Raw genomic sequence first — 27969 nt, 5'->3', positions numbered from 1 at the left:
CTACACAGCACACTGTGAAATGTGAGCCATAAAAACAAAGCCAATAGTTGTCCTGTGCAATGCCTTATTTCATTTGTGGCCTGTGTTTGCTAAATTCAGTGCTGTATATAAAGTATTTCTGCATGAATTTAACAAACGGGTTAGAACTGCAAATACAGATATACATTCCCTATAGCCCTATATCTTTGATATACAGTAAGAACAAACAGAGATTATACTGAGAACCAGTGTGTGTTTGCTGTAATTGCATGGGTGTTTTTTTTTTTTTTTTTAAATCACTATCATATCCATGGCCAATATAAAGCTTCCCAATGAGCCGGCAAATGAAAGCTATTGCAGCTCTTTGTCGGCATAAACAAGCAAGACCATGTCAGTAAACAAATTGCTGTTTTTTGGGCTCTGATGTTAAGGATCTGTAGTTTTTTGTTACTAAGCAGAGAATTGTTGGCAATTTCAATGTGCATCAGCACAATGAGTCAAGTGAGAACAGCTGCCTCCTCACTGCACATAGGCATTGCCAAGTTGAGGTGTCATGTTTGTTAATTACAAGACAAGGCGATGTAGGTAAACAAGCATGATTCAGAGTCTGAGATCAAGTGGAACAAAGGTTGATAACATGCACCATCAAAGGACTATGTTAAGAACACACTGAAAAAAAAATATAGAATATTAAGTATTAGACTCCCTTTATTACAACTAACAAAGCAAAATGGCCTCAAACTGGTCCTAATAGTGTCTCCAAAATGGAAGAGACTAATCTAAAGTGACTTTAATGAACAACTTGCAATTAAAAAACCCTCTGCAACCAATAAAACATAATGCCACTGTCCACCATTGATTGAGTAAGCTGACAGCTTATCTTCATGGTCTATGTACAGCATTCAACTGCATTGGTTCTTTGTAGTTGCACTGCATAATAGAGCACAGCTCGTCTGTATGATTGGCAGGGTCAGGACGTAATGAACTTACAAGAACACAATTCTTGCTCTTCAGTTTTGTACGGTATTACACATTGTGGTGACAAATACGAAACTACGGAATAACTGAACATACTCTGGAAATCTCTTTAACAAAAGCACAACAACGATGTTCAACCACAATGGCTTTTCTCTTCTGGGGAAAACAAACAAACAAACAATAAAATGATAAAATGAAATGTGGAATTGATTGCATCCAAAGAGCTATTTCTATATTTCTTATACCTCCAAAAAAAAAAAAAAAAATTAAAAAAAATCTAGACTAAAGTGTTAATGGCTTGACTGAAACTGTTCAGGCTTACCAAGATTCTCAATGATGCAGTGGCACTCGGGGCCTATGCAAGGTTAACTAGCCCCCTCAGCAGCATTTGAGGTGGCGCTTCCTCCGAGTTCAAACTGTGTATGAATGTGTATTGCAGTGGTTCGGTAATATTTTCTTCTGAGAAACTAGTGTCAAGTTCATACAAATTTGAATAAAGAGTGAATTTAATAGGTTGATCAATAAGGTACCAGGTACTGTTTGTGTTGTTTGTTTTGATGTTTGAACGTTGGAATTAAGTGTGGTGTTCTATGCATGGGATGACATCTGTACACAGGATAAGATGTACAGGAATTTTGACAAATAATGGTTGATTTCTAATGTGTAATTTTGGTTGTTAAAACTCTTTCATAATTCAAGCAGATCTATACACCACTAAATGTGTACAGTTGCCATTGTTGTTCTCACTCGCTTGTGCTCTATCTAGCCTAAGATAATTAATCCCTGAGTTGATCCCTCAGGCAATGCAAGTCAAGTACTGAATTAAAACTGTATGAAGCGAGGCTATGTGGTCTGGTGGTTAAAGAAAAGGACTTGTAACGTGGAGGTCCCGGGTTCAAACCATATCAAATCAAATCATTGCTCAGCCACTGACTCACTGTGTGACCCTGAGCAAGTCACTTAACCTCCTTGTGCTCTGTCTTTTGAGTGAGACGTTGTTATAAGTAACTCTGCAGCTGATGCATAGTTCACACACCCTAGTCTCTGTAACTCACCTTGGATAAAGGTGTCCACTAAATAAACAAATAATAATATACAAGTAGTTAAGATTAACAGTTCATAAAAGACAGTGAATATGATTTAACTATCGTAGTAACATATTTTAACATACTAAGCATTTCCCATAATTCTTACAATAACGTCAATATAATTTCCAAACTCTCACACTAGTTTCAATCCCACCCCCATCCCTGACTTTCATTTATCTGATTTAATTTTATTACATTTATTACAAATATGACAGCTATCTCAACTAGTGTCTTAGGCTCTATGCTGCAAATCATGATGGTCACAACTTACATACAGATGTGAATTCTGTGCAATACCCATATAAGGTTTTTTACACTTTGGTACAAATCAGGTCTGTTTTTCACTTTTTATTCCATAATTCTTTTTATTCCATATTTTTATCTGCTCATCCAAACTCAGATCTTAATAAAAACAAAAAAGCATTGAACAATGGTACAAACCTGAGACCATACAGAACTGTTCCATCAGGGTGCAGCCGGATCATTCTGTTTTTAACGGTGACGCCGTGCACAAACGATTTCTTATCATTGAGGAAGTAGGTATCAGGCACCCACAGCTGATCTGCCACTCTGTTGTCTAGTGTCAGGTTGAGAGGTATTCCAGAGTAGGAAAGCCGTTTGTCCCTCCAGGACTGTTGAAAGTACATTGTGAGAGTATAATCCTGGTCAAAGAGAGTACAAAAAAACAATTACAAAGTCAAAAGAATACAGATATGGATTAAACCACAGGATTATATGTATTTATTTTGTTTTTGCTTTCTGATTAAAAGGGCAGACATATAATGTACAAATACATAGTGAAGGAGTCCAAAACCAAATGTAAAGTACAGAATGATTTCATTAATTGAAATGCTGCAGTATTGATTTCTGTCATGTCCCGACCATTTCCATTATCAGGAAAGCCCAAAAAAGATATAATACTGCTGGAGCCTTTTCCAGAGATTACTAAAGCTACCTATCAATCATCAACTGCCACTTCAATCAAGCCCTTCTATGATTTTATCCAAGGACAGCATGGGAAGGGCTGAAAAGCTGCTTACTGATCAGGGAACCTACCGTATGCTTTCTCTCTTGGAAACAACTTTCAGGGTCCGTTTTGATGAAACACGATAAAACATAATCGTGAAGTGTTTGTGCGTGATTGCTTTACAAACATTAACCTAGAGTAACCCTCAGTTTGCTGAATTTGCTTCATAAGAAAAATGCTCTGAACAATTTTGACAAACAAAAGTAAACAAGATCAATGTTTGGAAACATACAATTTCTGAAAGACCCCACACAGCATACAAGAATGTGCACATTCAAATGTAAATCATTTTTAAATAAATGACTTCCATTATGAAGTATGACGTGTAAGTATTTAAAAATGCAAAGCATATTATCAAAATCAAGGGCAAACAAGTTTTGCCCTAATTTTAGAAGTTTGTCATCAAAAAGTTCACAGACAAGACCGTAATTCTCTATGAAAAAAAGAATATCTATAAATCTGGAAGAACATCAAATTTTTGATATCTGACAGATCATGTAGGAAAGGCAACTCTAAAACCACCAAGAATTTGCAGGCTTCAGGGACTTCATTAGCAAAATTTTATGTGATGGAACATTTGTGAGAGGCAATGAATGTTTCATAATTTTTGTCAATATTACTCATTAATTTAGTTTCCTAGGATACCTCCCTCGTACATTTTTCATAACACAAGTTTCATATGCCATTCTGTGATAGTTAAGCAAGGAGAATTTGGGGGAAAAAAAAACTATCCTAAACAAGAGAATTTCAGCAGCTGTCAAACTCTTTTTATTGACCTTTAACCTTCAGGAAGACAAGCTATCATTTTCTCCCTTGGTGATGTTAATATATAAACACAAAACACACATAGAAACCAGGAAATGATAAAAGAAAAACAAGTTTGTGATGAGGAATCTAGATATTGCAGCAGACAGTACAGGGAGTTCATATTGTTGGTCCAACCACAGTCAAAATTTTGTAAAATTACTGGGGAGGCAAAATAAGCTGATCCCTGGAGCCGGCATTACACTTCAGCCATTTTATTCTACGACTTTTTAACTGAGCAAACAATGGCTTGGTTTACATACACTTGGAAATTGGCTCTACAGGCATGACTGTATGACCTTGTCACTCAAATACATCGTGAAACAGCAAAACAACGTCGTTTTGGCAGCGTGACTTTAAGGGCAGGGTCAATCGCTTTCTCACAAAAAAAATAGCTGTTAAAACCCATGTAAACTGGAGAAGGAATCGTGCTTGTGGCTCACGAGATTTCAGCAGTCAAAATCCCATTTTTTTTGACGTCATATCATGTAATCTCCAGCAGAAAGGTCGTACAAAACATAGACACCCAACACACACACACACTGTACATTTATGGACTACTTCAACACTAGAACCGCCGCGGTTATACTCATACCTACAACCGCCAGTACATTTTAAACACCATCAATATTAAAATGAAAGACAAACTATCGGATACAACTCAAAAGTTTTATTCAAGCACATCATATCAAACATCTGCAACAGCTGAAACACAGTATATAAATGAACAATTAAACATAAATGGGTTTATTTTCTAACTTGCCATATATTAAGCACTACTTCAAGAAATGAAAAACTATAATAAAATAAACATTTAAAAAGAAACTGGTGTGTAAACAGGTATATGCGCATACAAAACTGAACACAGTTAAAGAAGAGGGGGTCACTACAGGGAAGCGTCCAGTGACCACTGCCACCCTGTGTCCCCTATGTTTACACAAGCATACAGTCCCTCCCCACATTTATAACAGCCCCTCCTCAGCATTTAATTACCCCTTTTTGCCAGTTACAGGTTACCCATGATCCTATGCACTGTGCAACTAATTTTCACAGCGATCCATGCACGGCACAGTAACATAAGATTTATCTTGCATGTGTTTACTTCGCAGCACAGAATCCAGGTTGAGCTGCTGCAGCCTGCAGCTTTCTGATCGAAATGTTTCTACTGAAGCGCTGCAGCTAGCTTCAAGATGAAATCTCTCCTACCTTGTACAAAACTGATGGCTGCCAGGTGCAGTAGAGATAACAACAGGCTTGTATTTATATAAAAAAAGAGTATTGTAGGTTATATTTAAAATAAAAATATGTATTGTAAAAGGCGGTTCTACTGTTAATGAAATGTAACTATTAGATGTTCCACAAAGACACACACACAAATATAAATTCTGAGTAGTAAAACTTGTGGAAATTATGTTTTATATAATTGTGTATGTGTGTTAGGTAACCAGACAAACAAGTAACTAATGTATGGCGTAATTCAGAATGTGCGTGCCCACACATGGAGTCATTTCTCTTGTTAAATGTTTTTATCTTCATGGCAGCGCATGAAGCTCTCCTCATGATATTCAGAGTCGTTCTTTTCCTACTTAGTAGGCAGACAAAGATATTTAAATATCCCCTCCCCTAAATGACTATGAATTGAGTAATCTGCATTGGTACGGATGATTTTTTTTTTCCTAAATCAGAACTGCATAGCAACGCATTTCCTGAAAATTAAGGCAAACCGGTCATGCGGAAAACTGCCATGACTTGTACATGTAAACGCCACCAATGAAGGCCCCTGAATTCACAGGTCTTCTCCCACTGCTGTTCCTTCTGTATAAACCTGTGGAAGGGTGGTGGGTAATTCACTGACATGGGAGACAGACAGGTGGATTTGGCAACACCGCACAGGCGCCCAGTTTTATTTTAGGGTGCTCTTTTTCTTTTCGCTCACAGATGGCGCTGTTGGTCCGTGGTCTGCTTATCAACGATGATAAACAGAGCCATGGGAATACTAAGCGATGGTACACAATACCAGCGCCCTTGCAGGTGCTTCGAAACAATAACTCAAAGCAGAAGGCACAAAGAAACAGGGAAAATAAAACAGTAACAAAACTACAAAGAAAAGGTGCTGCACTTGACAGCTATATCCCAGTTGCCGCTACCCGTGCGACCCGGATCACTGTCCTACACTACCAGCTAACTAGCCTGCTCCGTTACAATACTCCGGGGTCTGCCCAAGGGTTCCCTGCTCTCACTGTCTCGCTGTGAAACTTTTTTTTCTTTTTCTCCCGGATGATTCTCGGTCCTGAATCAGAGCTTCCGCACTCTCGGCACGTCTAAGTGGGCAGACCTGAGGAAACAGCAGAGCATTATTTTATAGGGCTAACAATCTCCCAAGGCTTGCCTCTCAGCCATTCAGAGAGGGGGAAAGTCCACACACCCACTTTCCCACCTCCCCGTGTCACTGCCATGACTCACAGGCGGTTGTTGGACGACTGCCGTCCTCTTCCTGCAGCCCCGTGAACACGCCAGCAGAGTCAGCACAGATCTTCCCCTGCTACAAAACCATATTCCAGTTCCCTCATATCCATGGAAAATGCTTTAATTTATTCATGTCAAACATAACTAAACCCAGGACAAACAGACGAAGAACACAAAACTGGACTTGGAAGAGTGGATCCGGCACAGCCAAGCATATATGCCATAGCATGTATTTCATACCCATGGTATTTGTGTAAGAAATTATATCTTTGCTTAATTACTACACTGCGAACAGGTTAGATGCAGACAAGGGTGGAAAAAAGATGACACACATTTTTCTGATGGCTTTCATCACCTACTTTCATTACACAGATTTCCTTGAAAATCACTAGGAACCAAGTTTCTATTGTAAAACACACACACACACACACACACACACACACACATTGATCCTCATAATGAATGGAAGTGCATGACAGGTAAGATTTATGAAATTATTTAATTAGCTGTAACACCTTAAAGATCAGCTGGTGATCAAGGCACTAGTTTGAACAACCAGCAAGTGTTACCTGTTTAATCCTTGTTAAAACCTGCATTAGCTCAGTTAATGCTAAAATAAACCCTGTTTGTGCCAGTGTAAACTTAGCTAATAACTATGCATATCCAGTTATTACCTGTCCAACCTTGTCATAAACCTTGTTAAATCTAGTACATCCCATTAGAAATCAAACATCATACAATCACCAAAAGAAGTGCCAGTATTTATATATTCAGTCAGATTATTTATAAGGAACTGTCAATGCTGTTTTATACTTTGATATTTATTTTTATTTCTTTAGTATGCTGTTGAATTTCCCCTATAATACCTGTCAACTATGGTCACACTCAACAAAGAATATAGACAACTATACCCACCCGTAAAAACTGATTTAAATCCCAATACATTGCCATTTTATATCAGAGGTAAAGCTAAAGATGTCATTCAAAAGAAGGTTTTTCTGACTTCATCATATTCTGTAGGAAGCTGAAACCATAGAAACAACACTTTGTCAAGCAGCAACACTGCATATTTCAGACTGTTGTATAGACATGTTTAGCCTTTGGAAAATAAGCAGATTGCCAAACAAAGAACTGAGATGTACTGTACAATTGATGTGCACTTAATAGGTATTTGAGTAAACATTTCAATTAAAAAGTATGACTCAGTGATGACTGATCTGCATGGTTGATTTTGAAGTCCAGTAAACTAGGTGCATTGGAGGATAATTGACAATTGATAATGGACACCAAATAAAATATTAGCAATTTTCCCCAGCTAAGAGGCATTTTAATATTTCTGAATAACAGCCTTAAATGACATTTTCTTGCACAGCTAAGATCCTATAAAGTGCCAGGTTTCCTGGTGTGGCTCACTCTCTTCTCCTCACCCTCTCTATACAGGTGTACCTCAAGGACCTGTCCTGTTATAATCCTAACTTGTTGCATCTAGCTCATATTGTATTTTAGTAGTATTATTTGCATTTACTGGAAACTACACTGTATTTAAATATTAAGCTTGCATTCTAACCCTTTACTGACCTGTAACACCTACAAGTCACCTTGTTTAAAGGTTGCATAATAATAATAATAATAATAATAATAATAATAATAATAATAATATATTTAAGCATTAACGTCTAATGCCGTGGACGTTATCTTACAGGACTTAAGAATCTTGTATTCAAGCAGGCAAGCAATTTAGTCCAACATATAATGCAAAAACACATTTAAAAATGTCTTAATGGGTATTTGTCTATCACGTTAAACAATCAGTAAGTAATGAACTACAAAGACAAGTTTTTCTAAAATGAGACCAAAGATTCAAAAGAAGTCTCTTTTGAGGTTTCCATAATGGACACTGCAAGGGGTTGTATTGCTTAAAAAGACAGAGAGATTTATATGTTACTCATGTACCACACAATTATATATACAGGAATGGGAAAAGGAACACTATGACATGTCCTTATCTTCACAAATCTCATCAATTATTATATTTTGACAGATGTGCTCCCAGTGGGAGGGTGCTCAGCAGCCAGCCAGCAAACCTGTGTAATTACAGTCTCATACTGAAGTGGATGAAAACAAAAACGCAGAGACAGTGGGGATCTGGAATACTAAGCGAGTGCAAACACTATAATGAGATGTAAAGATTTTGCATTGCACTTGGGCAATTGATGACACTCCAAAAACTGTGCATCTCCTCTGACAAGGAAATATGTCTGAGCGGCGTTTCCTTTGACAAGGTGCAAACCATTGTAGAAGAAAGTAATTAAGAGTTGCATAAAACCACACACCTTCAAAGACCTGTCTTTGGCCTCAGCCCTCAACGCTTGGCTCTTGTTGAGGATAAGCAGGAAAATCATTGGCAGAGAAGGGCAAGACAGTGAAGACCAAGCATATTCAAAGCCTGGGTCACTTTGTTTGGGATGGATTGTCCTCTATGCTTGCCTCTCCAGCATTGTCAGCTGTGATGTGGATGGCAGCCCTCCTGTTCCTGTGCTGCATTGCGGGTTTTGCTTTTGTTCTGTCCTCAAGGTAACACCGACAGCGTTGACTTTCTCCACTATAGTGGACCATATGACCTCTTTGATAGCATAACTGATGTTGGCTGAGGCTTTTCCAAATACCTCAATTTCATGCTGAGTGACCTCAGCCATAAGGACTTTCAGCTACTCCTCAGAAAACTTTTATTTTCTTCTTCCTCTGACATATTTTTTGTTTGGTCTGATTTTTGTGCTCCACAAATCTCATACAGCACCTACTGCTCTCTGTACTCCTAACTCACCTCACCTCTGGGCTGTAAGTGTGGCCACTAAATAGCCAATGCACTGGCAGAGCTCACTGAGATCAAATTATCATGATTGCAGCTCAATATTTGCTCTTAAGCTTACATATGCCGCAGTGCAAAATGTGGTATGACTGTCCAAAAAAAAGGTGTTTTTGGTGTCAGAAAAGTACTGTTGTCATTATTTGTACATTTTGGAATTGTTTTGTTTGATTAATTTATTGTTTAGAGATGGGCGCTCGATTTGAGACTTGGTGCCTGTTAGACTTGGTTGAGAGGAAGGGCAGCAAGTGATTGGCTTTGCCGGTCCTCTATCAACAGTTGGGCGGGTCTCGACTGAGTGTCCGTTGGTATAAAAACATCTGGTGGGATTCACTCTGGGCGACTGCCCCGCAAAGCTACAGAGGGGAGCTGCGTGTACTCAGGAGGAGAGGATCTGCTCTGCAGGAACTACAACTATGCAACCTTGAAACTGCAACATGGTGCTTGTGAAGGCAATGCCCAGCCAAGGCCGTATGAAGCAGCAAGAGTCATCATATGAATACCGGCTCACCAGTAGGTTAGTTTAGGGGATAGTGATCCCATGTAATGTATAGCGAGGGTTACGTAGTGTAGCCGGTTTATGGAGCAGGACGCCTCGTTTATAAGGCTAGTGTTCGCCCTGTGTGGCACCTTTTATTTGTAGTTTTTGTACTGTGCCTTTGTACGGCCTGCTGTATGTGTCCACTGTGCACTACCATTGTTGGTAGCGTCACATGACCCATTTCTTACTTTCTGTTCTTTTGTGTTAATAACTCCTGCGAGCCTGAGCGGCGTTTCAACTCCAACTCCCATGTCTCTCTGTCATGCATATCAGCGGTTATATGCAGACTGTTATAGAGAAAATCAACATATCTACTTTATATTAATGGCATTTCTATGAAATAAAGGGCCCTTTTACAAAGGAATATTTTCTGGAGGAACAAAATCATTTTAACATTATAAAACTAGCAAGGCACTACCGAGAACAATTATTTTGAGCTAGCTTTTAACATTTTTAAAATTTCTGTGACCTGTAAGAGGACGATTTCTTTGATGTGATCCATGATTGCTATCCTTTGGCTCCTTTAAATGACTCCACATTATACATGCCTCAATCCCTTCATTTCATATTCACCACATGTCATGTTTATTCCTTTGTATTGCTGCCTCTGCAGCATATCAGAGTCCCACTAGATGCAATTTAAAAAAATAAAAAAACAAGTTGAAAACCTAATTCTATAAAGGTTGAAGGTTTAATTGAATTTTTCATACAGATAAAACATTTCGCTTAGATTTCAATATTTGTCTAAATTAATGTCCTGCAGCTTTCATCACAGCCCGATACTCGTTTCTCTTGTTTGTTTACTGTTGTATCATGGTTGAAGTCAACTTAATAATCAGGAGGGTTGAAGATCAAGGGGCAACCTTCTCTTTTCTCCTGTAGACGAATGTAAGATCAATGAATGTACATTTCCAATGAGGCTCACTGGGTCAGTGGTGGTCAATGAAGTTTTCCTTTCAAATTCAAATGAATCCCTGCTGGCAACGCGGTACCAACTTTGTCTTTGAGCCAGAACATAATACATTTATTCATTTTAAAACAGCAGAATACATAATGTCTTAACTTGGGGCTTAGTTCAGTTAACATTTTATTGATTTATTTTATTTCATTGACATCTCCAACAAACATCCCTGTTCACATAAATAAAATACCATACACTCCTTGAAATAATATTTTGTTTTGTTTAAAAAAAAAAAAAAAAACTTTTCAGGTGTGTAATTTAGTTTCAAGCACATTGACATTCCATAAATACATGTGGATGGTTAGAGACGGTGTCTAGTTGACAGTGGAACAAGTTCAATATCAACGGTTTGTAACAGGGAGTCAAAAGGAAGCAATTTGAATTTGATAAAAAGTGAAGTGGTAATCGAAATCTATCTTAGGTCTTTACCATTCAAACTTAATGTGAAGAAGTCCATTTGGGAACCGAATCTTAAAACGGGATTAAACACTGTCACCTTAATGTCAGTCTGTGACACTTTTTTCGGTGAACGCATGGCTTAGGAAATAGGAATGTCAGTTACCACCCCAAGCTGTAGGAGCTACAGTGTAGGCTGAAGATTGAAGTCAATTGCAGACATGCATTTTCAGGAGCGCCCCACCGGTGATTGATGCACTATGTGGGTGCATTGAGATAATGGCGGAATGGGAATGCACGCCTGTGATTGGGGGAGCGCGCATGGCTGCGCAAAATGGAGGGAGGGGGTATTTAAGCCTGACAGAGGGAGGGGCTGGGTGGAGAGTGTGAGTTTTGGAGCTGTGGGAGAGAACTTGTTGTTTAGAATTACCAAGTCAGACACTCGGCAACTGTGTATGTTACTTGCCTGTTTGTTAACCCCTTTTACTTGTCCTGTGTTCATTATTGTTTAATGCATTTATTTTATTGACTGCTCGTTCTTTGTAAAATAAACCATACATTCATGACCAGAATTCCTGCCTGGATTGCTTCCTTTACCTCCACGTTAAAATATTATTTAAGTAAGCACATTTTTGCCAACAATATTTATTGTAGGTATGCACTTTTTTCTTTGGAAATCTAAAGCTGTTTTATTGCCAAAATTAGCTGATTTTTACTGTTAGTTGCCTGTAGATTTGTAGCGTGTTTGATAAAAGTGAAACTTCACTGGCAGTCAGTATGCCACAGAAGCACATGTTTCCAAATATATTTTCCTTGTGTAGCTAATTTATACAATTAGAGTTAATGCCCGATTTTTTTTTTCTTAAAGGCCCCTCCCTCATTTAAAGGGTTCCGTTTAGTGTACTGCAGGTAGTTTACATGTTTACAAACATTTAATCCTGGCAGCCTTAGTACAGTAAATGGGCCATGCAGCATGAGACAAGTTTGAGGCAACTTTTGCTGGCAATTGCTGAAGCAACTCTTAACATGGCATTTGTATCATCCATTAGCATAACTATTAAACACTCAAAGGTCCTACATTTAGAAATACTAATAGAAACTTAATACATTCAATGACAAACATTTTGACTCAAAGTCCTTCTCAATGTCTTTAATGTTTCAATGTCAGTAAATCTTTTTTAGTATTTCATGACATGTTTACCAAGCTGTTCAAATTCATATAAATTCTAACTCTGTGTAATCATGGTTTCTGTGCTATCCTCGCAATAGTGCATGATGATTAACATTTTTGACTCATTCTGGGCATTTAAACAGTTCAATAAAGTTGTCTAACCTTTCTTTGTTCTAGGATAAATAGATTCAATTTATATCTATAATTTAGGCCTTTTATGGCATTAGCCCAGTTGCTTTTTGCTTGACTCTTGGTATGTTATTTCTGTAATGCAGTGACTAAAATTGAATGTAGTATTCTAAATGTGGTCTTGGAAGTGAATTATATCACAGCTGATATAAGATATGCAGCCTTAAGCATTATGGGTTGAGGACCCATATGTTCCCAGGTTTTAAGCTGATATTTGTCAAACACTGGTACTGTGGAAGACATCTAGACATCGGAATTTAAGCTAACAAGAATACAATTATAATTGTGTCACCGGTTCTCAGAAGTCAGTAGTTGCATTTACTGTAAATATGACACTTAAGGTAAAATACATAAAGCCACATTATCCATCTTTAAATATGAGTGGTTATCTGATCAGATTGAAAGTTCTTAAATGGAAGTAGATATAGAGAGGCTTATGATTCAAAAGTGAATCAACAGACACAAAAAATAAATGGCCAGACACAAACCAGATCAAGTCCTATCAGAAGCAGTGACCTTTACAACCAGGACAGTAGAAATGATGCATTAACAAAATGTAATCCTGATTCTACATTTTATTTCTGTTGAATTAACATACTTCCTGAAAAAGACACAACATGCTGCTAATTTTGACTTGAAAATACAAACAGTAAAGAACCCAGGCTAAATCACCACCTTTCATTTTAAGTTATCCAGGCACCCTTGAGTAGCTTCTATATGACAGTGTTTACATGGACAAGTCATGACAGTTTTCCTCACAATGTTTTGGCCATACTTCTCAGGAGTTGCATTTCCATGTAGTTATGATTTAGGACGAGAAATTGGGCCGTGACAATACAAGTTACTGCAGTCATAGTGATTTAGGTGATGGGATATTTTAATGTCTGCATATTAATTAGGAAAAGAACGACTTTTAACACCGTGAGGAGAGCTTGCATGCACTGCCATGAATATATATATATGCCTGTTGTTATTTGTACTGGACCTGGAAGCCATCAATTCCTTCATCATCTTGAAGCTAGCCACAGCGTTTCAGCAGAAACATTTCGATCAGAAAGCTGCAGCTCAACCTGGATTCTGTGCTGCGAGTGACACACACGCAAGATAAATCTATGTTACTTTCGTTTTATTAACAACTACTTTTGCTTTTACAGTTTTGTATGTGCATATACCTGCTTACACAATAGTTTCTTTTGAAATGTTTATTTTATTATAGTTTTCATTTTTTAAAGGAGTGCTTTATATGTGGTAAGATAGAAAATAAACCCCTTTATGTTTAATTCTTCATTTAAATATGGCGTTTCAGCTGTGCAGATGTTTGATATGATGTGCTTTAATAAAACTTTTGAGTTGTATTCGATAGTTTGATAGCTGATGGTGTTTAAAATGTACCGGCAGTTGTAGGTATGAGTATAACCGCAGCGGTTCTAGTGTTGTTAAAGTAGTAAATGTAGTGTGTGTGTGCGTGTTGGGGTGGGGGGGTCTATGTTTTGTACGGTCTTTCTGCTGGAGATTACGTGATATTAAGTCAGAAGAACAGGATCTTGACTGCTGAAACCTCATGAGCCACAAGAATGATTCCTGCTCCGGTTTACATGGGTTTTTACAGCTATTTATTGTGAGAAAGCGATTGACCCTGCCCTTAAAGTCGCGCTGACCAAAGGACTTTCTTTTGCTGTTTTGCGTGACAACATCACAGAGTCAATACTGTAGAGTCGATTTTCATGTGCATGTAAACCCAGCCTATGAGGACTCATATCAAATCCAAAAGTTTTCAAAGTGCAGGGTGACTCTGAAACATAATAGCTATAACAAAAGGGGTATTGGTGCCTATGGACTTGGAAAACAGTTATCTAACCCATTTCATGCTTCACTTTAGTTATCACTTAAATACACATTGTTTTTACATTGCTGTTCTGTGGATTCCCAGAAACATTAAAAACCATTCCAGGACAGAAGAATTTCCTGGTAGAAAGGCCTTATCTAATCCCATCATCAATTTTCTTTAATGGTTCGAAATGCAGCCGGATGTTTTAGCTCATTCTAAAATGAACGAATGTTGAATTACCAGCATTGGTATTTCCTCTTGAAAGGAGGAATTACTTTGAACATTCTCAGTGGCTTTGTGATGACATTCCATGCAGAGCTATTTTTCCCCAGTTGTTCAGAAAAGCTTGTTATTGCTGGTGTCTGCTCTAGTGCACTGATAGTGTAAGGAGTATTGCCCACATTGTCAAGCAGGTAACGCAGCAATAACGATCCATGATGTGGCACAGAACAGAAAAGCCAGAGCACTTCTTGTTATGTTTTTTTTTTATTGCTCTTACAGCTGTGATTTGTCACATCTCAAATCCCAGTGCAACAGAGCAGAGGTGCACAAAGTTTTTATATGATGCCCCCTTTCTTGACAAATATCTCGGAGCATCGGGCCCTACCACCCCCCACCCCACCCATACACACACACACACAATTTTTGTTGAACTTTATCGATGCCGTTAATAAACATTATAACCTACCTAAACAAATACTTTCAGGTATTAATAATAATAATAATAATAATAATAATAATAATAATAATAATAATAATAATAATAATAATTGTTTAACTGTCCATCGCTTTTTGCGACAGATCAGGGTATTCTTTGCCAACTGCCAGCCAGAAGTCAGTAAGAGGTTTTGAATTGAATTCCAATTGATGAGTTTTATCACTGGATAGTTCGATTAGCTTTTTTTGTATTGTCATTGACAGATGGGAAGTTGTTATGCTGGCTTTGAATGGATTCCGAATCCAGTTGTGTTGTTCTGTCGTTTCTTGAAATGTATCTGCAAATTCACACTGAAGCTTTTCCAGGTAAGTAGAGACAATGTCATGAATAAGCCCATGATTCAACTCATTTTCCTCAAGGAATTCACTCAGACAAAGACACATTTTACAGTTTCTGTTCTCAAACTGGTCTTTCCACAGCACAAGTTTTTTTGCAAAATACAGACACTTTATAACTCAGCAGCAAAATATTGCTATTCCTCCCTTGAAGTGACAAGTTGAGAGTTGCTGAGTTTTTAAAAGATGTCAGCCAGGTAGTACAAAACAAGAAGCCATTTTTCATCCAGAAAGTGTGCTGCGAGTGTAGGGTTGTTGTCCAACAGTATTTTCCAGCAGGACAACCAGCGCACCTCTGTGTGGAACAGGAGCTTGTCATTTTCTGATCCCATTTCATCACACAGAGCCTGCTGCTGAAGAGCCTGCTGTTCAGTGCTCTTGCTTTTATGAAGTTCACAACACTAACGGCATCTTGTAGCACTTTGTTATGTTGTTTGAATGTTACACTCGGAGCAACAGCTTTGGCCCTGAACCCCTTCTTCTGTGCAACAAGTGCAGCTGACCCGTCACTGCATACTCCAACACAACAACATCATCAACAACAGAAAATAGAAACTCCTCACACACTTCCTCTTCATAACAGTAAGCTGGGCTAAATTCGCTAAGTCTGTGCTTTCATCCAGTTGTATAACGAATTTTGAACTGTTCTGGATATGTGTTATCAACTGCGTTTTAATGTCAGCAGAGATTAAATCTATATGCCATCCCGCGATAAGGGGATCGACTTGAGGACCTCACCGTACTTGTGCCCATGCATGATCCCTCACATTTTTATTGCAGCAGGAAGAACTAATGTTTCACCTCTACTGCGTGGCTTCATATTTTTGCCAATCAAGTATGAAGCTTCTAACGAAGCCTTTAAGGACCTTGATGGTATTGCTACTTGCTTTTCAAGCAGGCCAATCTGGCCTTTCAATTGCTTCGCTTGACGCTTGAAGAACTCAATGGGTTTAATCGCATACACTGAGTGTTTTGTTTGCAGGTGCTTCATAGGCTTCATGCTGTCATTAGCAAGTGTATATGTGAAACCAAATTTTAAATAATCCTCTTGGTACTTGCGCACTTTAGATTTGATTTGGAGTTCAGTTTACCAACCGAGCAGTAGAAACAGACAGCGAGGAGGTGCTTGGTTTCGACACAGCTGATGCTATATGAAGTTCTTTGTTATCATCCTCGTTACAGAGCTTTTTCTTTTTTTTGAAAAAAGATTGTGTTTATTTTTTATTTGTACATATCAACCACTTATCCATGTTTTTGCGTCTCTTGCTAGTAGTTGACCATTCGTAAATCGTTAACAACATCCTCCTCTTCAGCCCTAGTTACTGTTGCTATGTCGGCCAAGCTATCGAGAAAAAAAATACCACAGACACACAGAGCTCCCTCCTTCATCCTTTGCGTGTGCATAAGGTAAGCTGTGATTGGCTGACTGTGAGCAGTGCAAGCAGAAAGAGTGGGTAATTGTATTTATTTTAGAAGCGGGAAAATTGGTTTTATTCCTCTGAATACTGAAACGTCAAAATAGCCTCACACACCACGCAGCCCTTACTGACAATCCACGTGCCTTCCACTTTGCGCACCACCGCACTAGAGCGGACAGTTTGAAAAGAGCTTTGAAAGACATTATTTATAAGTGTAAAAAGTTGTCAGGATGTTAACAATGAAAAAAACGTTTTCGGTAAGTTATTTAACATACACGTTGATACGAAAGACCTATTTAAAGGACCATGTTAAATAATGTGGGGACGTATAACCTTATATTTCAGAATTACTCTTTAAGGTAGTTTTTCGTTAGTTTTGACATCATAAACTAAGAAATAGAATGCAAAGAACATGTCTTTATCGTCTGGTAAGGCCTACCTTGTGTCATTAAATGTCCAGAGTCAAAGATGAGGGCATTTATCATAACCAGAAGTGCCTTAACAGATGATAAAGCCATTTTATGAGGGTTCTATTGCTATTAGAAAATGGATACGATAAAGAATATATAATTTACAATTTTTCTGTTTTTCTTTTGTTATGCAGCACTAGATTTTGTTGCTAATGAATACAAATATTTTCCTCATTATTCCATGAGTAATGCAGTTTGTTCAGAATTCCAACTATGGTCTCATCCCAGTGATGGAAGCTTCGTGGGTTACTTCCAATTGCTAAATAATAAAAAAAAAAAAAAACATCTACTTACACGGAGTTGTTCTTCAGTTAAGGTACCTCATACAGAAAAGCAAACATGGTTCGTAAACTGTCTGTAAAACATGTTAAGAATACAAGTACAGCGAACTTTTATTATTTTTTTATTTGGATTTGAGTGCATGTATTTGTGTAAGTTTCATTTAATTTACCATTAGGTCCTAACATTTATTAGTGAAATAAATAAAATAAAAAGTTATTTAGTAATTAAAACTATCTAGTTCTCTGCACTATTTGTTAATCCTCATCATGCTGTTTGTTCAGTTACTTGTTCACAGTGTGTGCTCATAAAGTCTACATTCTACTCAACATTCAAACCGGAGACTAATTGTTATTGTGGTTACTGTATTGCCACTGACACCAAACTATTATTTATTATTTACATTTTCTTTTTTACTTTATTTGCTATACTAAATTGAAATAGATAGATAAGACATCGAGGAAGCAGAATAGTCTACATTGACAGACAACATTTAGAGGGCGTGTACAAGATTTCTGTCATCAAATAGAAAAAAGGAAAAATACGCAAATACTACATTTACGTATTTTTGGGCGAATTGATTTGGAACAGTGATTAAACAGGTTAAAGGAAATCTCCAATCCATATTCTAATATCCATCAAACAACCTTAAGCAATGCTTACAAAAGTAAAAAGGTTTGCAGTTAGGGTAGCCTACTAGAGGAGAATGGTAACACAATTACTGTAATAACTTATTAGTGTTTAACCAGTAACAACGAGGACTAGCCAGTCATTCATAAGATAACATTTGAGCATTGAAGAGCATTGCTTTTGACAAGGACGTAGCATTGTGGGTAAATGAACAGCTGCTGCACTCCCATCTCCTCCAATGCTTCTCAAGAAGCCCTGTGATTGGGTAGGAAATATATATATATATATATATATATATATATATATATATATATATATATATATATATATATATATATATATATATATATGTATAGTATGGAATCCCCAGTCACAAACTGATTTTCTTTAAATTCAAAAATCAATTTCTAATACAGATTATCACAAAGGGAAGTGGCCTACAAGAAATAACCTCTTTTGGTGATCCTGAGACATGTACTGTATCTCATGCATGGGCAGCGATCACTACCGTAAGGTAGGGGGGGACGAAACGTGTGGCAATTCAGGAAAATAAGACGTGACGTCACGACCAATTCTTCTAAACACAGATGGTAAGTATTGAAATGGCAGCGATAAAAAAATTTCTTAATGTACCTAATGTTAAAAGACAACTACAGTATAAATTAGTTTAATTTATCATGCCTTTGCACAGAAACAGCACAGTACTGTACTCTCTTAACTGACTCGTCACAGTGTAACCAGGGATAACGTGTGAAATCGGCTTGAAAACACTATTGCTAAAAATCGGTATAACACTTCGTGACAGGGAGCATGAGGATCTGAGCTGCAAATCTCCCTTCCGACCCAAGAGGGCACTAAGCAGAGGTACTTGCATGCTGTTCAGAGATGAGCCGGCTTGGAGAGAGGGGCGGAAAAGGAAGTCGGCCATCTTGGTGCAGAGCGGAATGACCATATTAGGGGACGAGATCACTGTGCTCAGCTGTGTTGCATTAGACAACTGGCAGGTGTGCTGAGTCGCGCTGATCATGGGGTGGAGTCCCTTGGTATATAAGGGCTGTCATTGTGTAAGTGCGAGGCTTGTTGAGGTAATACTGGAGCTAGGTTCCTGAGCTGTGTGTTTGTTTATTTGGTTATTTTTGTGCTACGTGTTTGTGTTTATTGTCAGAGTGATCCCTGATGCCAAGGAGCTGCCTCACCACTGCCAGCACTTTTCACCTTGGACACCACACACCCCGGACAACAGAACTGGACACTTAAGCACCTGAGCACCTGCACTTTTCACCACCCGAGAAGTGCACCCAAGGAGCTGAGAGGGACTCGCTCTGTTGGAACTTATGATTTATATATTTGTTGCTTTGAACTGTGATTTTTTTTTGTTAATAAAGTTCACCCTACCATTGTGGTAGGGTATTTGCAAATTCACAAGTTACTCTGTGACGTCTGCTCCACACCCACACCCACTGCACCGTCACATACTTGTAAATGTAGGTTAAATTAACAATGCTTAAATTCCTTTTGCTACCAACTAATTCATTACTTGCATGTACAGCAGCAGGTTTCTAAGAAGAAGTTGATAGAGCCAACCCTGTATTAAAATAAATACATCTACTCTGTCTCCTGCTTTATACAGTTCTTTATTAAACAGTTTATCACCACTATCTATGCATAGGTTTGATATGTGTTGTAGCTAGCAAGATAATACAAGTTGGAAACAAATTGTGTTGGGTCAAAATTACACTAGTCTCAGTGATTACCTTTGCAAAACGATAAGCTACATTCCATCAAAACATTTTTCTATCTCAATTTTGTTTTCATTTTGTGTTTTTTCACCCGTTCCCTTAATTAAACATATTCATGTCAAAGTGTTTTCCGTAAATAACAGAAGATTCATTAAGTTTCTCAAAATCATTTGTGTGTAAGATTAGCCCTTACCATATATATATACCATATGTTACCATCTAATTGTTGTACTCTACTGTTGTTTGTTTGTTTGTTTTGCAGGTACCTTCCTAAAACAAAGCCAAATTTTCATTTCTAAAATCAAAAACATTATTGTATGCATCAACTTCATCAATGACACGTGTGCAAGCAACGAGGCGTGTCAGGTTCACAGGCTCAGACTAGTTCATTGTGTAAAATAAGGATGAGTGGAGAATCTGGTGTAGATGCTGCCCAACTTCAATCAGCAGCTTTTGCAAAATAAATATGAAAGATTTACTAAAAAAGAAAACATTCTGGAGGACATGTGAACAGTAGTGATATATGGCTAGGCACTCATGAGCAGTTACTGTAATTGTGTTAAATGTTGGAACAGTAGCTGCATGTGTCACCCAATAATTTCTGTCATTTTTTTGTTCATGTTCCCTATTGCACGCATACTTTTGCAATTTTCACTCTATTTTCAGAATCGTTTGTCTATGATCCACATCTGTATTATACATCTCAGCCATTTTCCTCACCTTTGTATCATTTTTCATGCCAAAGTTAAAATAGAAGGTCAAATATTTATGATTAAGATCACAGCCAGCCACACTAAGTAATGTAAATTCCACACAATCTACACGTCTTGCTGGATGCACATGCTTAAGCAACAGACAGTCTGCTCACAGAACTCATTTAACAGGCAAGCAGTCATTTTTAGATAAGATTCAGGGTCTAAATAGAGAGGTAAGTTCAATATGTCTTGGTGAGTAGCATCTCCCAACCTGAGAAATGGAAGTAGATAGTGCAGTAAGAGCTTAATCTAGTTATTTCTCATTCCCAGCATGCATGTGTTCCTCAATGTGAAGGTGGAGATGTTGTTAAATTTACATAACGTACTGTACTGTTCCGAGCCTGACCCCTTTTCAACTTGTCTTCAGTAGTCTACTGTACAGAGTTGATTCCCAGGGAGCTTAGACTTATTTGTTTACAAACATGCAAGGCTAGTTTCCCTTGCTGATTATGTTAAAATATAGTAACATGCATTGCAAAACATGAACTTACAGCCATGATTGTGGTGCTGAAATGCCACCTGTAAAATTCTTCATAGATAATACAGCTAAAGGCAGGCTTGGCTACAAACACACCATTAAAGGTGGGTTACTGCTTGGATGTCAGATCATCTGTCAGATCCACAGTGTAATATATTACCCAAAAAAAACCTGCTTCAAAATAATCTTGTTTGTTATGTTTACCAACAACTCAAAGCCACTGACTGAAGCACTGGATAAGGCACTGAAAGAATTTCAAAAGGAAAATGATAATTTAAGCTAGAAAGTAAAGACATTTGAAACCGCAGATGTTTGGACAAATAAAATCAACCACAAAGTAGGACCAGCCTTAGGGCTGCATATGCTTTCAAACTCTTACTATCAAAATGATACCACCAGTGACTTGACCTACAGAGAGGTTATCTTTAGGCCTTGACTAGAATCTTTTTTCCTAAAGCCTGAATGCTGCATGTATAGTTCAGATTGACCTTCAAGTTGAACTTATGTTGAAAGGTCACTTGTAGAATTTCATTTTTTAAGAGAAGTATCTTCAGAGAAGGTAGGAACAGAGATTAATTGCTCTAAATCATCCGAATTGGACGAGAAAGCAAGGCGATAAAGTTTAGACATTGCTAAAGAAAGCAGGTTTAAGCACGATTTGGACCGAATCTGAACATTTGCTGAAAACCAAAAACACTAGCCAGGGAAGGCATGTGTGATTGGGGTTTAAATAAATTGGAAATTGGTAATGATAGACAGCAATGAAGTGCCTCAACTCCCCCCCCCCCCCAAATCTCACCAAAAAGGCTAATATATAATACTGTTCTAATTACAAAGTTCTCATCTTTTCTGTATACTTTCAAAAATCCAAATGTTTTTTTTTTTTTTTTTTTGCACAAAGCATTCATTTGGCTAAATAATTTAGATTCAAAGTAGACTACTTTTTCATTTATTTCAGTAACCTGAAATTGACTTTCACCTTGACTATGCCACGGTAAACCACAGATATTTTTTGCAGGTTTCACACCTTTACAATCTATATTATAGTTACCATTAGGTTATGGCAAGACCACTCATCAGTGGCACATAAGGAGTAACATGACAATGCCTCTTGTTTTTCATATTCTACTCTTTGAATAATTTTGCCATCCATTTTCAAAATATTTCTAAAGTCAAATCAATTAGAAATGTCTTTTCCCATAGCAGCATTGCACAGTTGCCTACAGACTCAAGAAACACACTGATTGCAAATAATGCATCCATAGTATGCAATACTGTAAACTGAAAAACACAACGCAGAACAACACACACGTTTCATCTTCTGCGGTATTACTGCAGGTCACATCAATTGCATTTTCACAAGGCACCTCAAACCAATTAAAGGGTGTTGCTCGCTCAGATGCAAAGCAATGCATTTCATGGTCCATTTAATCCAGCCCCAACATCACTCCATCAAGGTCAAAGTGAGGTGTACAGGTGTTCTTGTCAGATTGTGTTGTAGTATATACCTGTTTAACCACATCATGGATGAACAACAACATATATTTCTTTTACCTCTTCTATTCTAAAGGTATGTCTATATATCCTCAACGAGTGCATGTTATTGTCTGCAAGGGTACTGTCAAGGATGAATAATGTAACTGTAGCTTTATTTATCAATACGCCCCTTTCTAATGTATCAATACCTTAGGGAATGGCTCATACCACTTATCCAGAGACAAAAAGGTCTTGATTACAATCAAATGATTTTCAGGAAAACCAATTGTGTAAATAGTGATTTGAATAAATCATTGTTAAGTCAGATGAGTATACGTTATCTGCAAAGTTCGGTAAACATGAAGCACAGATCAGATCAGTACAAGATAGTAAATTTGTCTCAGTCTACCACCAAAGCCAATTGTATGTTTATGTAAATTAGTTCATCTTTTGTGAATTAAACTCAAGTCGATACTTGCAAGAAGTCCTCCATTGTTTTGGAAACATGTAATAATTTGGGTGACCCTGTGGATATAGGTTCATTAGGACATTTCAGGTTTTTTTTAAACTAACACCACAATGCATTATATGTTAGCTTGCGTAGTTCAGGAGGCGTGCAGCAGGGAGCTTCCAATTTCCTGTCAATTAGTACCTATTTTCTATTTAAGCCCTGATCACTTGCACCTTTGCTGTCTAGCGTTTTGTTTTTGTAGCAAACGCTCAGGTGCCATCTTTTCGTGCTTCACCACTAATCTACATTTCGTTGCCTTTCACTGGAAGTCAATTCTCTGCGCAGCGCTCCCAAGATATTATCAAATATTTTCCTACCTGCTCCGGTGCTGTTTCTAATCATTCAGCTTCTCCATTCGGCTGCAGGAGCTGCAGGGTTAGTCTTTCCTGCTCTTTCCAGCCTCCAGCCCAGCAACAGCACAGTCCAAACCACAGCTTAATTCCTAAACTCGTCCGCATCTTTATTAGACAGAATGGCCCTCCACTAAAACCTCTAAAGCTCCTTCAACAAGACATCGACATTCCCGTCGTCAGTGTTTGTCTTGCCATAATTCCTCTTTTTAATCTACCACAAAGATCTGTCAGGTGAACATTCCTTTACTCTTCGCTTGCAATCAAGCACCCCTCCTCTGCTCCCAGAGCCAGCACAAATTATCGTTCCTTCAGAAGATCCTGCCCTGGATTTCTATTAGCTACGTTCAACGTTTTAAAGACCTATCCAGTCGATTTCATGCTCCATTTTAACGTGTGGCGGCTTGTGCTTTCGACTGGTCACAACAAGCTCCAACAACACTGCTGTTCTGCAACTTTTCCACCGGTGTCTCTCAGTCCGTGGCTACCATGGCAATGCCCTCATTGCGTAACTGCGGGGAGTGGTAAGTAGCCATGGTGACCAGGCAGCTTCATCTGCACTGCGAGCTCGGTGCCTCAGTACTGCAATCGTTGTCTGGCTTGCTGCTGCTGCGCTTTCACAATCTGTGAGGGCTCGTTCAACTCGCCGAATTGTGACATCTAAATACTGTGTTAACGTATTTATATACATGACTAACTGTCCTAAAATATGTAACGAAGATATTCAAATCTAAAAGAATACGCAATTGTTGTTCTACACCGACAAGGATTTTAATCACAATAACCAAATATACTACCCGGCTTCACTCTAGCCAATGGTTAATTCTAATCATAACTGCTAGATGGCAGTAAAACACCACAAATTTTATACAGTCTTTAAGCTGGTTTGCTATCACTGTGAAGCTCACAAGCTCCAGCTTTTCTGTACATTCCTGCAGTTTCTTGTCACTTCGCAGGAGTCCCCCTCCTCCTCAACCTTGTAGCAACTGACGTTCTCCAATTTCAACTCTTCCCCTCTTCAAGGACCTGGTCATGAAGCAAATTACTCAGCTGTTTTTGAGATGTTCACTATCTACCATCATAGTAACGTCCTGCTTCCCTGCATCACACATCCATTCCTGTGATTTATTCCTGTTCCCAGATTCGTGTTTCCTCATTTGGTGCTGCTTCTCCAATCCGACCAGCTTCAAAGTCATCATTTCATCAACGAGAGCCGCTAGTCAGTCGTGCAACCATGTTGTACGATTTATCAACATTCCAGTCAATGTCCTCCTACCTCCAATAGACAATAAACTGCTCCCGACCAATCAATAGGTTTTGCAGACGCCTCGGAGCAACACATTCTTCATCCTCTCTGGTTCTGCAGCAGTCTCAGATCTCTGCAATCTTAATCTCTGCCCAAAAGCAGCCCCATCTCTGGCTCCATCTAAATCTGCCTTAACACTGAAAGACCAATATCTACTGCATTCAACAGATCCTTACTCTCTGCAGCAGACCACCGCACTCTACCAATGGTAATCCTCCGTTCTCTATTGCAGAGCTCTGCTCTCATAGCTGGGCCTCTGCACACTATTGACAGCACTCCATTGTTTTCTTCCTCAGACCTCAGCTCTGTTCAGCACATCCTGCCCTCTACTGTTAATTGCTCCTCACTACAGCAGATCTCCACTCCCTCTTCAGATCAGCTCACTACTGCAGCTGCAAAAGTCGCTCTAGTTTACTGTTTAAATCTGCAACTGCACTTCTCCACAGTCTACAATTGTGGCAGCATTCTCACAATCAAGGCTAACGCTAATCCCCATCTAATCAAATTACGAGGCACTCCCTCAGCAATATTATTCATATCTCCGCTCATCCTCCCAAATGTTACAGCATTAATAATTGGTTTGAGACGTGGTACAAGACTGGAAATCGGTCTTGATTATGAGCTAAGGATTTCCACTATTAAGAAAATAATTGGCATTGCGAAACCCAAATCTCTGAATGTGAGTTTACCTTTTCCATTTCAAGCAGACATGATAGTAGCAAACCGCGGATCGATCCTGTATTAACTAACACATAGAAAGGCAGCAACTCATCACTGCCTTCATTTCTAGAATATGTGGCGCAAAGGTGCCGTGCTTCCCCAGTAGCCGATTCATATTCGTTCAGTCCAGCTGCCACCTCAGCCCTCAGTTCCAGCTCTCCTCCTGCCTCTACTTTCAGTATCCAAGTTCAGTCACTTAGTCCCATTTGCTTCCATAACACCCATCTAGAATCCTCAGCTTCTCCAGATGCTGTTTGACTGAATCCTACTCTCAGTAACCTCCTTCAATCTGTTCAGCATTACATGTTTGCAGCCCTCCACCTTGTTCAAGAGCTCCTATTCTACAGCCTGCTCAGTGTCTTCAATCATCTGCCCCCAGATTCGAATAATCATAGCCCTTCAATCAAAACCTGGCTCTCATGGTCCGTGCTAAGGATTCTCTTCAACTCCCTGCAGTCTCTCCATATCAGCTTTCCGCCTGACCCTCTGTGGGATTCTTAAGAGCTTTCCTCCTGCCTCACCTTCCTGTCTGTCTATATCAACATATATTCTCCATTCTCTTCAGAAAAGCCACTTCTCCCTCTACAATGATTTACCCATGGAGATCAGCCGCCTCTCAGGCACCTTCCATGCTTACTCCATCACTTGGCTGCATACCTCAAGACGGATCAATTCAGCATGGTGAGTCCACTCAATCGTGAAGTATCAAGTCCCCTATCCCCCTTTTCAAGATATCTCCACAGAAGGAACCCCCCCCCCCCCTCACCCCCCCACCTCAGACCATCTGTTGATTGATTCCTCTCACTCCTATTATCACTCGCCTCGCCTTCGAGCAGACCTCCCTCCATTCCTCCACCCTTGCCTCTGAGCAGGCCTCCTTCCTCTCCACCCTCGCCTTGTGAGTAGGCTTCCCTTCTCGACTCCACCCTCACCTCCGAGCAAGCCTCCCGCCTCGACCCCTCCCTCTCCTCCAGAGCAGGTCTCCCTCATCTCCTCCACCCTCGCCTAAGAGCAGACCTTTTCCTTTCCACCCTCGCCTCCGAGCAGGCCTCCAACCTCGCCACCCTCTCCTCCAGAGCAGGCCTCCCTCCTCGCCTCCTCGCATGGCTCCCTCCTCTCCACCCTCAGCCCCAGAGCAGGCCTCCCTCCTCGCCTCCTTGCATGGCTCCCTCCTCTCCACCTTCGCCTCCTCGCAGGCCTCCCTCCTCTCCACCCTTGCCTCCAAAACAGGCCTCCCTCCTCAACTCTCCCTTTCCCCCCAGATATAGTTGCTGCTCCTTCTAAAAATGCTAGAATCATCTCTACTCTTCGGAAAGGCTGCGCACTTCAAAGACAGACCAACTCCGGCCCCATTCAGCTTTCAAGGACCAAGTCTGCTATCTGCCCTTTTTCAACAATGTCAAGATATCTCTCATGCAGGAAACCCCCCCCCCCCCCCCCGACCCTCTATTCATCGATCTATCGTCACTCGTCTCTGGTTCTCAACCTATCTCTTCACCCTCTTCTCCAGGACAGGCCTCCCTCCTCAGCTTTATTCACCCCATTCATTCCGTATCAGTGCAGCCACCTCCACTGCAAGGGCCAGCATCAATCAGAGCCTGATCAAGATCATGGGGCGCTGGTCCTCTTCTGCAGTGGATTCTTATGTTCATTCATCTCCCTCCGACATAGTCGCAGCCCATTCCAAAATTGCTAGTATGCCTGAAGTGGGGGCTGCCTGTCTGCCGGAGCCACTAGAGGTTTTCCCCTAATTAGCTTCAGGGGTTTTTTCCTCTCCACTGAGCAGTAGGTATACACATCGTCATATCCTACTAAATTTACTAACCATTCTCCTGTTTGTCCTTCTAGTCTTTTATTTATGTTATGTGCTGGCATGTGCTCTCTTTTGTTTGCCTCACAGTGTGGGAGATTTGGTGAGGTGCTGGGGGTCCATCCTTTTGGGGTGCAAGTGATCATCACTTCCCCGACCTCAGGGCAGGCCACACTCTGTTCTTTCGCAGCTCCTGTGCTTATCTTGCCCCACTCAAGGCTGTTCTATACTCTGTCTCTGTTCGGGACGTGGCTACTCATGCTCGAGTCCCATACTAACCTCTATGCCTTGTTCTTATCTCAGGTCCCAGGCAGCCTGACGTCTCGGCCAATTGGGGGTTTAACGAGTGCCCCTGGGCTGGTGTCGGCATCGCCGCCCTCAGTCAATGATCACTTTCTGTATCCTGTCTTCGGTTGCTGGGTCCTTCGCCCCTGGGCTCATGTCGGCATCGCCGCCCTCAGTCAGTGACCACCTTTTATCCTAGCTTCCATGTCCAGCTTCGCTGGTCTGCTACTAGAGTGGGCCTCACCTGCTCTTCTATCCTAGATCCAGTCCTTTCTAGCCGGCACTCTGTCCTACTTACCGCTCCCTTCTGCTTCTTCTGCCCTATCTCTACCCCCCAGCTCACACCTCGTGAAGTTACAATTAGTCCTGCATTTTTTAAACAAAAGAGAATTCCA

The 27969-nt window shown here is 39.6% G+C and overlaps 1 protein-coding gene across 1 annotated transcript in view; it reads right to left on the bottom strand.

Annotated features, from left to right (window-relative positions):
* LOC121329619 (gamma-aminobutyric acid receptor subunit beta-1-like) overlaps positions 1–27969 on the bottom strand; it is a 104633-nt gene that overhangs the window by 40064 nt on the left and 36600 nt on the right. The window contains exon 4 of the mRNA XM_041275294.1: positions 2487–2707. Within this exon, the coding sequence (XP_041131228.1) occupies positions 2487–2707 (221 nt within the window). The remainder of the gene's footprint in view (positions 1–2486; positions 2708–27969) is intronic.

This window comes from Polyodon spathula, chromosome 2 (genome assembly GCF_017654505.1).
Source record: "Polyodon spathula isolate WHYD16114869_AA chromosome 2, ASM1765450v1, whole genome shotgun sequence".
Taxonomy (NCBI): domain Eukaryota; kingdom Metazoa; phylum Chordata; class Actinopteri; order Acipenseriformes; family Polyodontidae; genus Polyodon; species Polyodon spathula.
The sequence above is the reverse complement of the archived record's forward strand: the minus strand, read 5'-3'. Positions and strand labels throughout refer to the sequence as shown.